Source organism: Zea mays, chromosome 5 (genome assembly GCF_902167145.1).
Source record: "Zea mays cultivar B73 chromosome 5, Zm-B73-REFERENCE-NAM-5.0, whole genome shotgun sequence".
Taxonomy (NCBI): Eukaryota; Viridiplantae; Streptophyta; class Magnoliopsida; order Poales; family Poaceae; genus Zea; species Zea mays.
The window spans coordinates 159,389,739-159,405,317 of NC_050100.1; the positions used below are offsets into that span (position 1 = coordinate 159,389,739).

General features: G+C 45.0%; 1 protein-coding gene and 1 long non-coding RNA gene across 2 annotated transcripts; both read right to left on the reverse strand.

The window, feature by feature from the left end:
- Positions 1-1,926: 1,926 nt before the first annotated feature.
- On the reverse strand, positions 1,927-4,913 carry LOC103627108 (uncharacterized). The gene is made up of 3 exons (XR_553383.3): positions 2,889-4,913; positions 2,270-2,786; positions 1,927-2,175 (listed from the first exon to the last, which is right to left on the reverse strand). It is a non-coding gene; the product is annotated as an uncharacterized lncRNA (long non-coding RNA).
- A 2,398-nt stretch (positions 4,914-7,311) lies between these two features.
- Positions 7,312-13,114, reverse strand: LOC100285125 (NOL1R). Its single transcript, NM_001158020.2, has 13 exons — positions 12,765-13,114; positions 12,190-12,248; positions 11,929-11,979; positions 11,514-11,646; positions 10,780-10,865; positions 10,521-10,619; positions 10,371-10,424; positions 9,745-9,889; positions 9,476-9,537; positions 9,253-9,340; positions 8,094-8,177; positions 7,836-7,997; positions 7,312-7,732 (listed from the first exon to the last, which is right to left on the reverse strand). The coding sequence occupies exons 1-13, from the start codon at positions 13,036-13,038 to the stop codon at positions 7,533-7,535; spliced, it is 1,497 nt and encodes a 498-aa protein (NP_001151492.2). The 5' UTR covers positions 13,039-13,114; the 3' UTR covers positions 7,312-7,532.
- Positions 13,115-15,579: the final 2,465 nt, after the last annotated feature.

Here is a 15,579-nt window from a genome sequence, read left to right on the forward strand (position 1 = left end):
ACGATTAGGTCCATTGGCCTACATATTTGTGTTAAAGTAGGCTAATTTTTTTACCGGGATCATAGAAAGACATATGTGCTCCTTGTCTTAGGGTCTGTTCGGTTGGGTTGTGGCTGTGAAAAAAGTTGTTGTGGGCTGTGAGCTGTGGAAAAAGCTATTGTAGGCTGTAAGCTGTTAAAAAGCTAAAAATCATTTGGTGGAAACCACTAAAAGTCGTTAAATTTTTTCGATATATATTTTCATAGTTCCATCCGAAAAGCCACTAAAAGCAGGTCCAGGGGTGCTTTTAGATTTGCACTACGAGAAAGTCGACTTTTAGAAAAAAAAACTGATTCCTGGATCTAACCCTTTGGTTGGCTTTTGGCTTTTAGGGGAGCAAAAGCCAAAGCCAAAGGTCAAACCAAACACACCCTTAACCATGCGTACGAAAGTGCAAGGCAAAAATAAAGGCAGGGTTGATAATTTACTATGCAGCAAAAAAACAACTAATTATTATCCTAGATAATCTAAACACCCTATATCTAATGGTTAATGGGCTAAACTTGAGATCTAATATATATAAACAAGCCCTTAGAGCAACTAGTAGTTGGCTAAATAATAGCTCCTTAAATTGATGTTTACCAAGCTGCTAAATTTGTTTTACGAGTAAAAAAGGATCAATCTCCAACAGTTGTTGATATATAGGAAGCTAAAACTGTTTTGAATCTTTGTGGGCCCATTTGCCACCAACAGTTGCTGATATATAGGAAGCTAAAACTGTGTTGAATCTTTGGTGGGCCCATTTTTTTCCTGTGCTGCCAGCAGGCTCGTGCGAAAGGCGGTCACAAGTCACGCTAGCAGTGAAGCGTCTGCCTTCGATTAGATCGCGGCCATCGATTAGATCGCGGTCACAAGTCGCGCCAGCGGTGAAGCATGCGTCTGGTTGCTAGCATGGTGTGTGCACACCTCTCTCCTCCACCGTCGATCGAAGCGCCCCTGATTGATCGCCTGTGGGAGCTGCCCGACAGCGTGGAGCTCTCTATCACCGAAGGCATTTGCTGAGGTGGTGGCGTCGCCCTTGGCCGAATGGTTTCTGTAGCTTGTTCGTCCGGTATATGAGTCTCTGTAGCTTGCCCGATGTCAATGTTACGGTACCTAGAGGGTCCCGCAATGTGGGCTTACGAATAGGTTCTAGGTTGTGTCCCGTACTGCTTCATCTATTGTCATACCCCTTGTGTCACTATCAAGCATGCGTAGTTATACGCTTGGTAAGGGGTATTGCCCCGTCCTTTCCGACGTATGGGCCACTATAGAGACTCCGTTGCTGAGGTCTCCGCGACTGGAGTCGTCCGGCCCCGCGGGTCAGCGAGGATATATCCGTGGGCGCACGCAGGGGTGTCCCATCATGTCTGCCAGAGGCATTTTGGTTTGGTCGTGGTTTCGTGATGTTGCGTCTTGTCGCTGTCGTCGTGGGCGGACAGCATCGGCCCGAGTTCCTTCCTTGCGGATCCGCTTGGCGGGGGTTTGGTCGTTCGCCCTGTCTCATAGACCTGCTCGGTGGGGGTTCAGTCGTTCGCCCCGCCTCGCAGACCTGCTCGCACGGGGGCTTGGTTGTTCGCCCCACCTTGCAGACTTACTTGACGGGGACTTGGTCGGTAAATAGGCCAAAGGGAGCTTTATGAGCCTCGCCTTGGGTACCCCTTTCCTGGGTACCTAACAATATGAATTAAATATTACATACACTTGATATTATAAGATAGAAGACGATTGCAAAATGCAAGTGTACAAACCATACTTGCCAGCATAACTCGTGGCCCCTCAGCGTCCATGCATGTTTTAAATGCATTAAATGGCCACTTGAATGTCTCCACAATTTCATCACGCAGCAACGCAAAATGAAACATGGTGCACTAGAGATGGTGGATTAGTGGTTAGCACGAACAAACGTATCAAGTGATTTATCATATAGATTAGTTTTATGAGTTGTATCAAAAGTGACAACACCTCTGAAACCAATGTACTCCCCTTGCATACTAGCATGTAACCAAAAGATACTAAATAAATAAATATCTCCTCTCCTCATCCAACTAGAAATCACAAAAGAATTATAGATTTTTTTGTATGTTCTAAAAAATGTTAGAAGCTTAGACACATCATTAGCATTTTTCTCTCTTCGGTCGTCGCCTCGTTGCCCTCCTGCACAGTATCATTAAAAAATTGGACAATGTTATAAAATCACAATTACAAAGTTAAGTTGGTGATGCTAAAAAACAAGTATAGTGTGTCTTACATGTTCTTCGGGTCTTGCACCATTACTGGAACATTCTTAGGCCCATTATGACTGTCTTAAATCATGTCTACAATGCAGTGTTGTGGTACCCTGCTATCATGCATTGTACCCACAAACTTCATGAACTTTAGATTACAATTCTTGTTGCAATGAAGGTGTTGTTTCTCTGTTTCTTGCGTAATGAACTCGTGTTTATGTTCTAGGTGCACCAGATCAATCAGCAACAACTATGTTATTCTTCTTGTTGTCATCATAAATCTTTTTCACCTTCATCCTAACCTTGCCTTGCATTGCGTATGTCCTGTGGTTTTATTGTGGACCCTTGGGTTATCATCAGCCCTTGTTGCACATTTGACTTCCCTTGAACATTTCAACCACTTGCAGTATGACTTCTTCATGTATATTTTCGATAGAAAACCAACTTCTTAGATGTATTGTTTATAAAATTTGTGTGCCTCGTCCCCATTACAAAATGTCATGCTCACTCTAGGCAATATTCTCGGATCACAATATCAACCTACACATATATAATAACAGTTTACAATTATGCACCTCCTTTTCATTCAGAATTATATGAAGTGGAACAACATGGGGTCTGCATGGTATTGTATATACATACCAAGATCAAACAGTTACACAGGACTCCAGGATATGTGGTGTGTCCATCTCACGATCACTTATAATTTGCATAGGCACCCATACCAACGTGTCCACCAGTCCTCCTGTATGTCCTAGGTTGATCTCATTATTGAGCACCAAAAGTGACGAACGGTCCGGCCCTAAGGCCTGGACGGTCCGCGGCCCTGCGATCAGATCAACTCAGGTGATTAACCTTATCTCGTGCGTGGTTATCCATCTAATCACATGGGAGTTGTTGGCTATCTCCTAGGAACAGGTCCAGACCTCCTCCCCTATAAATATAAAGGGGTACGGCCGATTCAGAACCCCCAAACACATTCCAATCGAATCTATCTACGTTATTTACCTTTATTGCCCTAGGAGTAGATGTAGCGTAGTTCTAGTTTGTAGCCTTCCGCATATCCACCTCCACCCCTATTCGACTCTACGTCGTCTAGATCCGTCTTGGGTGGTCTGCCGACCCCAAGACAACCCTAGGATTTTACCCCTCAGGCGAGAAGACCCTTGCACCATCGCGGACCGTCCGAACGTACGCAGAGGAGGAGTCACTCATGCGCCAGGTCGCGGACCGTCCGATCCTGTGCCACGGACCGTACACGCCTCCGCAGAGAGCACCGCCAGGCGGTCCTTTCTAGTGTTTGGCGTCTAGATCGACGCCGACTCACTTTTTGGCGACTCCGCTGGGGAACAAGGTTGTAGATCCACAAAATCAGGTTTATATGGTCGTTTCTAAAGATCTCAACAGTGCTTCTCCAAACAGCGACACAAGGCTGACTAATTTGTCGGCCACGGAGCATAAAAGATTAGAAGATGACATGAAGAAAATAGACAAAGAGGTCCAACGACAACAAGGTCAGGTGCTCAAGGTGGCGGAGAAGTGGTTCTTCTCGCACTTCAGGGTATATTGCCACCAGAAGACCGTCCAAGAGAGGGAGATAAACGTCGAGTACATATCAGTCGTGCTACAACAGCTCCCACGATAGGTGATGCTAGGTCAGTCGATGATATTCCATCTATTAAAATTTCTTTTGATAATCGGATTAAAAGTATCATAGAGGATATAGAAAGGATGGGGCATGCATTAGGGAAAACTCACATGCCTAATTCTTTATCACATAAATTAGGCGTCGAAACAATTGCGCCAAACACATCGACAACAAATAGGTTTCCCCATCCATATTCTGGTATGCCGATGGACTCATATCCAGGACGACCGTCACCGCCATCTCCGCTAAATGGTGTGTCAACTCTGAGCACGGTCGGACTGTCCGCACACGATCTCGAACAGTCTGGCCCTTCGTCAGACCGTCCGGCACCCTAGGCCGAACCGTCCGGAGTTATACAGAGCCCACCACAAGGGTCGCAGGTGTTGCCCGACACGACCGAACAGTCTGGGAATAGTACCGGACCATCCGATCCACTTGCGGACCGTCGGACTGCACAGGTCGGACCGTCCGGAGCACAAGAAATCACCTGTGATCCGCCTAGTGTGGAAGGCCGGCATAAATATAGCCGTCAACCCAAGCCCCAAGAGCCGAAAAAGTCACATGTCCCAGTTTCTGAAGGTTTTTGCCTATTGATAGGTTGATCAGGCAGACATGGCCAAAGAGGATGCAATCTGAAACGGTCTCTGTGCAATAAAGTTCTATCAAGTATTTATATTATCTGATCGCAAGAGCCGATGACTTGCATCGAGCTGAGTCCTTACTTCGGGAACAAAATAACTCATGAGGTCAATTGTTTCTGAAGTTTTCACTAGTGCTTTTGGTTCGCCAAGCTCCACCAAAAGGCAGGGGGCATGTGTTGAGCACCAAAAGTGGCGGACGGTCCGGCCCTAGGGCCCGAATGGTTCGCGGTCAGATAAACTCAGGTGATTATCCTTATCTCGTGCGTGGTTATCCATCTAATAACGTGGGAGTTGTTGGCTATCTCCTAGGAACAGGTCCATACCTCCTCCCCTATAAATATAAAGGGGTACGGCCGATTCAGAACCCCCGAACACATTCCAATCAAATCTATCTACTTTATTTACCTTTCCTGCCCTAGGAGTAGATATATCGTAGTTCTAGTTGTAGCCTTTCCCATATCCACCTCCACCCCTATTCGTCTAGATTCGTCTTGTGTGGCCTGCCGACCCCAAGACGGGCCTAGGATCTTACCCCTTCCGGGGGGCAAGATCTAGTTGTCCACCCAAGGCCTCTTCCTCGAATTGATCTCTTAATTCCTAGGCAACTCCATGTCATCTGGGGACGCCCCGGGTGACCTGTCGACCCGGAGCGCCCTAGGATCTCTTCCCCCAGGGGGCGAGATCTAGGTTCCAGCGAGGAGGAAGACGACCCTGCGCCATCGCGGATCGTCTGGACCCATGCGCGGACCGTCCGGTGTGACGTAGGGAAGGCGCCGCTCCTGCGCCCAGGTCATGGACCGTCCAGCCTAGAGTCACGGACCGTCCGCGCCGCCGCGAGAGCACCGTCATGCGGTACACCCCGAGTGATTGGCGCTGCCCAGATCAGCGCCAACACTCATCACACTGAGGTGCTCACAGCACTAAGGGGGAGTCTCGATCAACTAACCTGGTGATGCAGCCACCGATGTTGGATGCACTTGCAACAGTCGAGCACCCACCAGCGATGAACCATACGACACCGCCATTTTTCTGCTCAAGATCTCGAGAGGAAGGCTAGGACGACTTGAGATATGTTTTTTGTGAGGTTGTGTGTATCATGTCCCTAGGGTATCCACATCATCCACGTTGGCTTGGTATTTACGGCAACCACATGGGTACGTATGCATATGTTATGTGGGGTCGTACATTAACGTTGTTGTGGCCATTGTAACAACCTCTACGCTATAATCACCACTATTTACGCTCAAACATGAGGATTTTATGATCCTGGTATGATTGCAGCAGTACAAATCGAGGTTCCTGGTATATTCATGTGAATATATGCATCTTTGCAAACTATCATGCTCATTACAATGCTTAATAGAATTTTATGATGCCATCATTTGCATGTCAATAATGCACATGAGCATCATGATTTATGCATTTTCCAACGAAATTTACGACACTTCTTGATACATTTTACGCTTCCACAACAAACGCGGAGCGCGCCCACCCCGTGTCATGACCTAGTTGGGGCCCACCCCGCGTCACAACCTAGCAAAAGAACTGAAACTGCCACTACTGGGTTCCTCGTGTCATGACCTAGGTGGGGCCCACCCCGCATCACAACCTAGCAAAAGAACTAAAACTGCCACTGGTGGGTTGGTGGATTGGGGCTTCCTGCAACTATTGAAAGCTTTGTGCTTCTGTTGGAACCGGACCGCCGACACACGGCGTGTCCGTCGGGGCTACCCGCACACACGGCGCGCCCACCCAGGCTGTCGGGCCGCGACACACGCGCCCGCACGTATAGCAGCGAGCTTTAGGTCTCTTGGGCCAACACTACCCAAAAAGCTAGCCTTTCAGGGGGTTGCACCCTCAACCTTATAAACCATGCTATCACACATTCACCACACAATGTGGGACTATTCCCAACAGCTTCCTTTATTGTAACTATAACAAAATGATTGGAGCTACAATGAAATGATTGAAACTGGTAACGACAATGATATTCATCACCTAGCGTGATGGACCGATGGTTTCATCTCCTAGACCAAACCTAACTGATCTCGCACATTGTCTTTAGATTAAGCCCCATGCCTAGCCACCCCCACGCCAATCGACATACTAACTGCCACACCCCCTAATCAGATCGTGTGTTACAACCACCCACTTTGCACCACCCCTACGCGCCCTAGCGGTAATCGAATGACTGAAACTGTAACGAAATGACTGAAACTGTAGTGGAATGACTGGAATTGTAACAAAATAACTGAAACTAAAACAAAATGACTAAAAATGTAATGGAATGGTTGAATGAGTAAATGACTGAGAATGTAATAGAATGACTCAAAGTATAACGATAATGGAGTAACCGAAACTGCAACATAAACTAATGGAATAATTGAAATTTAACGAAATGACTGAAATTGTAACAGAATGGCCGAATGAGTGAATGGACGAGACTGTAATAGAACGACCGAAACTGTAATGGAATGGCTGAAACTACAACAAAATGACTAAAAATGTAACGGAATAGCTGAATGAGTGAATAGATAAGACTGTAAAACAACTAAAACTATAATAAAATGACTGAAACTATAACAAAATAATAGAAACTGTAAAGGAATGACTAAAACTGCTACGAAATGCTAACATAATGATCAAAATTGTCGCCCCAACAGAATCAATGAACACAAACTCAATAAGCGGATTAATCTAATCAATTCCGTGATCTAGTGGGCTGGTTACACCAGGCGGTCGACTAGTTAATTAGTTCGGTTGGATGATGCACTGATTGGTACATCACCTTCGATGACAAATATATATATATATATATATATATATATTAGCTAAAATGTCTTATAATCTGAAATGGACATGGAGTATGGCAACATATTATCTGGAGTAGAAGAAAAAAATGAGTCCAAAATTCAGAACAGATTCAAACCTACCTGTTACCACATTGACTACCAAAAATAGCAATGATACATCAAATTAAATCCAGAACGCCTTTGGTCACCAGAGGATCATCCTGGACAGCCTCAAGGAGCTGAACGCCCTGACCCCATTTCGCCTCCCGCGCACTTGTTTGGTTCTTACTTCTACCGTGGCATCTTCGCTAGGCTCTTCTGAAGTAGGGCCTGCTTTCCTGACAAACAATGCAATGAAGAAGCCCTCCAGGCCATCTTCAGGATCCGTCCGAAGCAAATGTTCAGCTGCAAAGCAAACAAGGGAAGCCATGGTGAGGGAGGCTATAGGTTCAGAGACGTTCACTGGGAGTTGCGTTCAACTGTTTGGGTGTAGACTGTAGGGGCATACATCCTTGGAAAACTGGAAGGCCACGGCGGTGCCACTGAGGGAACGGTGTAGCGAGCTCAAATCCGAGGGATGTAGCTAAGGGCAAGACAGAGTTTATGACATCCTCGTTCTCTGCCTGGTGGATTGAGCAAGTACTGTAGACCACCCTCTCCACTGACGGAACTGCAAAGGTGGAGCCGTGGAGGGAAGCTTCAGTTCGTGCAAACAGTTGTGCACTGACACGTGACTATTCCAGAGACAAATGGCACAGGGACTTACATGATAGAGCATGGGAGAGAGCTTTCTTCTGAAAAGCGGAGAGTTTCATGACCCTTGAGCTTGTACCCGCATCATCCTGACTATCTGCAGAGCAAAGCATAATTCACAAGATGTTGTGATGAAAAGTTACTAAATCAGCACCCCAAACTTGTTCCCTCCCTTCTCCAGACTACAATGGAGCAGTGATTTTAAGTCGTCCGATTAATCGGCTGTATCAGTTTTGTGGCATCGATATGCAGTTCGACACGACTCGGTCGATTTAAAAACGAGTCATCCGACTCAGACAATTAGTCGCGGTTTTGAGTCGTGGACGACTTGAATGAAAAAGGCTTAGGTTTCATCTCTAAGACCGTCAGCCAGCCCATTAGGCCTTAGGGTTCCAACTGGAAACTGGCCCACTTCCAATCCACTATTCGTCCGACTCATTTCATTATTCTCTACTGCATGATATAAGCTATAACTGTCATTCATACTGCAATTTGTGCTATAATAACTTCTAGCAAGATGTACGTCTGCAAGTTACATGGATTGTTATGTTAGTGTACTTGGACAAGTCACTTTCTTCATTACATTCGGTGTTTTTGTGCAATTAGTATATTTTACATAAACAAACTTGGCAAGTCGTCCTGTATCGGTTTTTTAGGGTTTGGACGACTTAGCCAATTAGTCGGACGACTTACTATCGATTAGTCGTTTGAGTCGCCTGATAAGTCAACTGAGTCGACTTATCGGTGCTATGGCGACCCAAACCGTCTCAACGACTTAAAAACACTGCAGCGGAGCACCACTTTATTATATACCAAGAAATATATACAAACTCTAAATATATGTAAATACTGTACTAGACAGTAACAAAAAAACGAATGTGGTGTATATGCATCATCATTGATGATGTGCCTCCACACCTGCCCATGATGCTGATAATGAAAATAATTCTTAGTGACACAATTGTTTCGTGGTTTCATGTCAAATAAGACAAGTAGCTAAGTAGGCATATTGTGCTAACTACAGAAGGTTAACCTTGCCCAGGAGCCTACAATGTAACTGATGCAAGTCACAACACAACGATGCCAACAGAATCAAATAACATTCCTTCTCTTTTTTTTAAGTAGGTAATGAAATAAAATAGCAGGACTGTTGCTACAAAAGCCTTTGGTACCTCTAGAATGTGAGGGAAGCAAATAATCAAGTCTCTCTGTAGATATTCCAGAACCAGAGCACGAGGGGTCCAATAGAATAGCATGGACCTGCACCAGTCATCATCATCACATCAACACAAATGACAAAATCATAGAAAATGGTTCTGCAGGATGAAAGAAAACTACTACTGTGTGTTCAGTGAGATCAACAAGTTACCAATAGAAGTGGAGGTATCTACAAACCTCAGCATATGATGGATCATTTCTATCTACTTCCAGAAAGTCGCCATTAACTATTCGAATATCTTTAGCAATAAGTTCAGAAACGTAGTTGTCGTATCAAATGTACTGTAATGAATATTGTTGAACATAATAGACAACATATGACAAGAACACATGTTCCTTTGTGCTTTGCAGTAAGGAGACAAGGACGCTTTAACAGTAAAAACTATGCAAAAAATAAAATATTACTGCAAGGTTCATAGATCTAAAAGATCATCAGGAAAGGATACTGTTTGCTCCAGATCTTCTGACAGTATGTTGCAATGTCTTGGCCCTCTCTTTGTTAAGTTCACAAGCTATAATACTCCCCTCTCCATTCATGAGTGCAGCAAGGTGGACTGTTTTGTTCCCTGGAGCCGCACATGCATCAATAACCTAAGTTTAAATGTTCAACTGAAATTAATATTTGAGATTGTATAACTATAAAATGTGATATGACAGATTGAAATTTTCAACTGGTTCATCAGAATGCAACATTGTTTACAGCACCCACTGCATATATCGAGGAAGCAGAACCATAAGCAAGCAGAGAAATTCTGTTTCTACTTAAAACTAAAACAAACACTGAGTGAAAATATCACTAATATTTATCGTATTCGTATCCCTACATGAATGACCACGTTTTTAAAAAAAGAAGATGAGTAGATAGAAACTTAGGGAGTAGAGACAGGATACTATTTGTCAAGCTGAGTTAGAAGTATACACATTACTAGATTCTAGACATCATTATCTTGTAAATTTCAAACCATCGAGTCAGATGGTAACACCAAAGTTAATAAATAATACTTATCTTCACTGAAAATGATGGGAAAAATAGATCAAATAAATTTTAGTCCACCATATCCAACACACTAACCTTCCAGCCTGGCTTAGGGCACAATGCAACTGCTACCATACAACTAGCTCTCCCCTATGAGAACAGGTAGGAATGAAAAGAAAAGGTCAATTACACAATTACTATAAATCAAGTGACTCTCAAAAGTAAGCAAAAGAATTAGAAGGTCACCTGTAAAAACACTTTCCCATCTGTAACCAACGGATGGTTATGCAAATCAGTTCCAGGTGGGAGTACCAACATATCTGGAACCATTTCATCTTTGTCAACCTATTCAATACTGAGTGACTGAGTCAGTCTCATCAACAACGGTAGAGCTCAAAAGTAAGGTTGTAGTTGCAAAGGTAACTTCATAATGGAATATCAAACTAGAATGATGTCACTCAGATCAATATGCTTGCTTAATAACCTTAAAAGATAGATGAAATACCATGTGCATTTTGTTCAATTCTTCAATGACAGACTCTGTAGTGACCTTGAGTGTGTTAACACGAAGAAATCGGGGCTTTGGTTTGACTGAAGAAAAAGAGAATAATGAATAGATATGAATTCGAGAGTATCATATAGTTTATGTTCAATGAGGATTGTACATCGTTGACAGATAGAAATCAAATAAATACAGAGAAGCAGTTGTTGTGCACCCTTCCAGCAAACAGCAAACAAGATTGTGATCCTAATAGCGGCAAGCAAAACAATTTGCCAAGCATGAAACTGACCAGACAATTGATTTATTTAGGGATGGCATTTCTTAAAATATAATCCACAATTTGCCAAGAGACAAGTCATTGTGAATCGCCATAACAAGGCAATTAGACAAATGTGCGCAAACATATAGAAATGAAAGCAGAAGATAACCAATATGACATAGTGTGGACAATAGTTTTGAGTAGTGACACGAGGAAATGAACTCAGATGATCATCAGCACATGAGACATTTTAAGTTCACAATTGTACCACCATGATTATGCAGTGTAGAGAAATTTAATTTAGTAGCATTGTGTTTGAACCACTCCAGAGCTTGAACCTTCAACACTGAATTGAATACATTTGATTGTGAATAGTCAAGATCATGACTGGCTCAGAGTAGAATTGGGACTTGGAAGTACTCATATTACAAAAGAGTGAAATATAAGCTACAATGAAGCTGGTCAGGGAAAAGGGTACCGGCTGATTTATTGCTCAATAGGTCTTCAACGCAGCGGACTCTCTTTCTCGCACAAACTTTATCAAGAGTAGTCCTAAGAGAATCCTTTTGTAGCATAATTAATTGCTCGACTGACCCAGAAACCGCAATTCCCTGGAAATGCCATTTCATGTTAGATTATGTTTAATTAGAAGAAGATAATGAATACACAACTGATTAAGTTGAATGACATGTCAAACTGGTTTTTCAATAGTGGAGAGGAGCAAACGAGTAAAATGGTACAATAAGTACTTAATCAAATGCACAGCTCAAAGTATAAACATTAATAGAAACAAGATTTAAACTTAACAATTTAAGAAATAGAAAAAGCAAATGCGCAAAAAAACTGTACAACAAATTGGTTGGTTCAATACTCTCAAGTAAATGATGACAAACCTGACCAAAGAGAATGTCATAGGTAGTCACATAAACCAATTCCTCTTGTTTCTGCAAGTGAAAAGGAAATATAACTTAGTTAACTCAGCCCTTGCTGCCTGAAGGTGTTATTCTTTTTTTAGGTAATGCATTATACATCGCTAATGAAGAGGCATGACTAAACTCTAGTGCCAACATGTCAAACTGAAAACAACAATGATAAAAACATAATGCAGAAAGAAATATTTAGTTACATGACAACAATTGATGAAGTTGGCTCACCTTCCATTTGCTGCTCAGTATTTCACTCGATGCTAAAACCTCTTTAAGAATTGGTAGGTCTATCAAAAGGAAACAAAGAAACATGAGGGGAGAAGTCAACACAATGAAACACATTTGAAGTACCAAAGCACAACAGGACCGCTAACCATTTGCTCTATTCAAGCAGCAGGAATTATAGTTGTCCTCCACTTACACCCAGATGACTAACACAGCATTCCTTAATTACACCCAGTCACCCAGCAAGTATGTGACTTTATTAACAAGAAAATCTGAGTTCTTTCAAAGTTGTTGGCTTGGGCATAAATAGTGAAATGCCAAGTAGCGAAGTATATTCATTGTTAAAACTTAAAAGTGCATCTTGCATTGTTCATCATACTTGTATGACCTGCACATACGTGAATCAACAGCTCCGTTGTTGCTACAATTATATGGTACAAGTCAACAACTTTAAACAGCAGAGAATGCACCCAGCCACACCAGAGCTCTGCAATGGCATTCCGTCGAACATCTTGCGTGCCAGAGCACGCCAAGGAAGCGGGAGGCAATCTGCCATAGCTGAGGCTGCGCTTACTTACACTTGAGGGTCTGGCAGACGAGAGCGAAGGTGGCGCGCTTGTTGCGGACGGTTGGGGAGTATACAAGGGATTTTATGGAGCCGGCGGCGCGCCTGGTGGCGTCCCCGCGAAGCACGCGCCGGAGCACCGCCGCTGCCTCTCGCCGCGCGAAGAACGCGGCCCGCTCCGACGCGTTCCGGCTCTCCATCCGACGCTGAGGCCGACGGTTCTCTCCGGTCGGCGTGGGAACACGGCTGCGATTCTTAGGTTGTTGCGGTGGCGGCGCCGGCGGCATGGCTGATGCCAATGGTGCCTGCCCTGCCCGTCTTCGGAGTTCAGGGGTTTTTTCTGTTTTTGGCGCTCGGTGACACGCACACCCCTGGATGCTACTTTTTTTGCTAGTGAAGAGCCAACCCTCGAGTAGGGAACTAGGGCATGGACACTTTTACCGTAAACCAAAAATTGAATCTAACCGTATCGAATCAAAATTTTAGTTTGATTTTGTTGTTTATCTAAGAAGATCGGTGTTTAGTATCGTAATCGGTTTTTACCATATACCAAAACAAAATAAAAAATCGAATACCAAACTTTATCGATTCTAAAATTTAATTATTTAATTATGTAAACTAAATATGTAATGTAATTAAATTATTATTTACTAATTTGTATGTGACTTGTGATGTATCTTTAAATCCTCATACTTATATAATTTTTACCTTTTTAAAACTGTGTATAATCTATTGTGTAAGCTTGTTGTTGTGTGTTGTCTTAAGTATAAGTTTGGTATTCAGTTTTTACTGAAAAACTCGAAGTAAAAATCGAAACCAAACTACTGGCCTTTTCATTTTCTAGAAACTAATCAGTTCTTAATGTCTGGAAAACCAAAGTGTTTTTAAAACTGAAGGATTGAATCGAAGTTTAAAAGACCTGAACGCCCAGCCCAGGGTCGTACCTGTGGGGTGCCGAGGGTGCAGCCACACCAGGCCCCCAAAATCAGAGGGCCCCCTAGGCACTAGACGCTAACACTTTTTCATGTTAAACCTATCTATTTGTTGGAGCGAAGGCGAAGACGCCACCCATCGCTCGATGCCTTCGCCAGCCTCGCTGCACCAACGGAGACAAGACGACCGGCAGACTTACCCTTTGTCCCACGCGTCGTCGAACGAAGGCTTGTGACGAGGTCGTCCCATGTCGCGGCCTCGTCCAACATGGAGGCCCACGTGTGATCCGGCCCATTATAACGGGCCCTGCGTGGCCGCTGCGCATTACGGGCCTAATCTGTAAAGGTCTCTCTGTAATTACAGTGTGTAACCCTGCTTTATGGGAATATTCCGGGGATAACCTAGGCGCCTGAGGGCACATACGTCCTTAACTCAGGATGCTGGGCACTCAGACACCTATAAATACCCCCGCACAGTGCCCTTGAGAGGCTAGATTAACAGAGCTTTGGTCATCTCGAATTGAAACCTTGTTTACGTTGCTCTCACTCCCCCGTTGGATCAGCTTGCTCGGGAGAGCAAGTTCCAACATTTGGCGTCCACCGTTCGTGCTACGGAAAAACCACTCGCGATGGCACCCAAGAGAGCTAGCTCGAAGGCTGACGAGGCTGCGAAGGCAGCACTGCTGGCCGAGAAAAAGGGCAAGGCCCTCGTCGACACCACCCACCAAGAGGCCACCGAAGACGACGCTCTCAGCAAGAGGCAGCACAACGAACAACCCACTCCCGAAGGCAGTCTCCGCACCTGCAGCTCTGGAGGACAACCGCAACTTCCCCCGGGCTTCGCTCCACCGGAGGGCGCGGACGTAATCGAGGACGGCGAAGTCATCGGCGTTTCAGCGGAGGAGCAGCTACAGTTGCGCGCCTTGCGCATCAAGAACCGCAACCTCCAAAAGAAAAAAGAAATCCTTGAGGCCAAGCGCCAACGTGTGTCTGCACAAGCTAAGGTGCGACAGATGATACGCGACGAAGAGCAGAAAGCCCAGGAGCTCGAACAAGAGATTGCGCTCATGCAGCGCAAAGGCCACCTCGGCCTGCAACACGGCCCTCCCCTACAACAGCGCGCACAAGTCGAAGACCTGTACTTCCCTCAGCACGGCCACGCCATCCCACACGTTGCGGCATTCCAAGGTGTCAACTACCTTGACGAGCGAAGTCACCTGGCGCCACACCTGCAAGTGTCACCATGGCCCGCCAACTTCAGGGCAGGGACTTATCCCAAGTACAATGGCAGCACTGACCCGGCACAGTACATCATGAGTTATCAGGTCGCCGTTGCATCATCCGGAGGGGACGACGCCACCATGGCCAAGTCATTCATCATCGCCCTTGAAGGCCCAGCCGTCACCTGGTACACCAGGTTGCCCCCACTGTCCATCGACTCCTGGAGAAGTCTCCGGGACAAATTCTTACTCAACTTCCAAGGGTACCGCCCAGACACTGACGCCTTGGCTGAGCTTTCACTCTGCAAGCAGATCGAAAAAGAGACTCTGCGGGAGTACTACCACAAGTTTCTGACCCTCAAGTCACAACTGCCTTCGGTCGATGACCAGATTGCCATCCACTACGCCATCAGCGGCCTTCGGGCCGGCATCCTTTACAGCCACTGCATCAGGGATCCGCCCAAGAACCTCCAGGAGTTGTATCAGCTATTTGAAAAATACGCCAGATCCAAGAAGCTCCACCAGCGCAAAGTCGAGTCTCAGAGGAAACCCAAAGACACTCCACAGCCCAGCCGCACGTGGACAAGGACCTCGCAGGCAAACTCCGGTCGGGACGGCCGCAATCAACAACAGGTGCACAACATCCCAACCAGAGCCCCGCTGGCGAGGCCCCTCG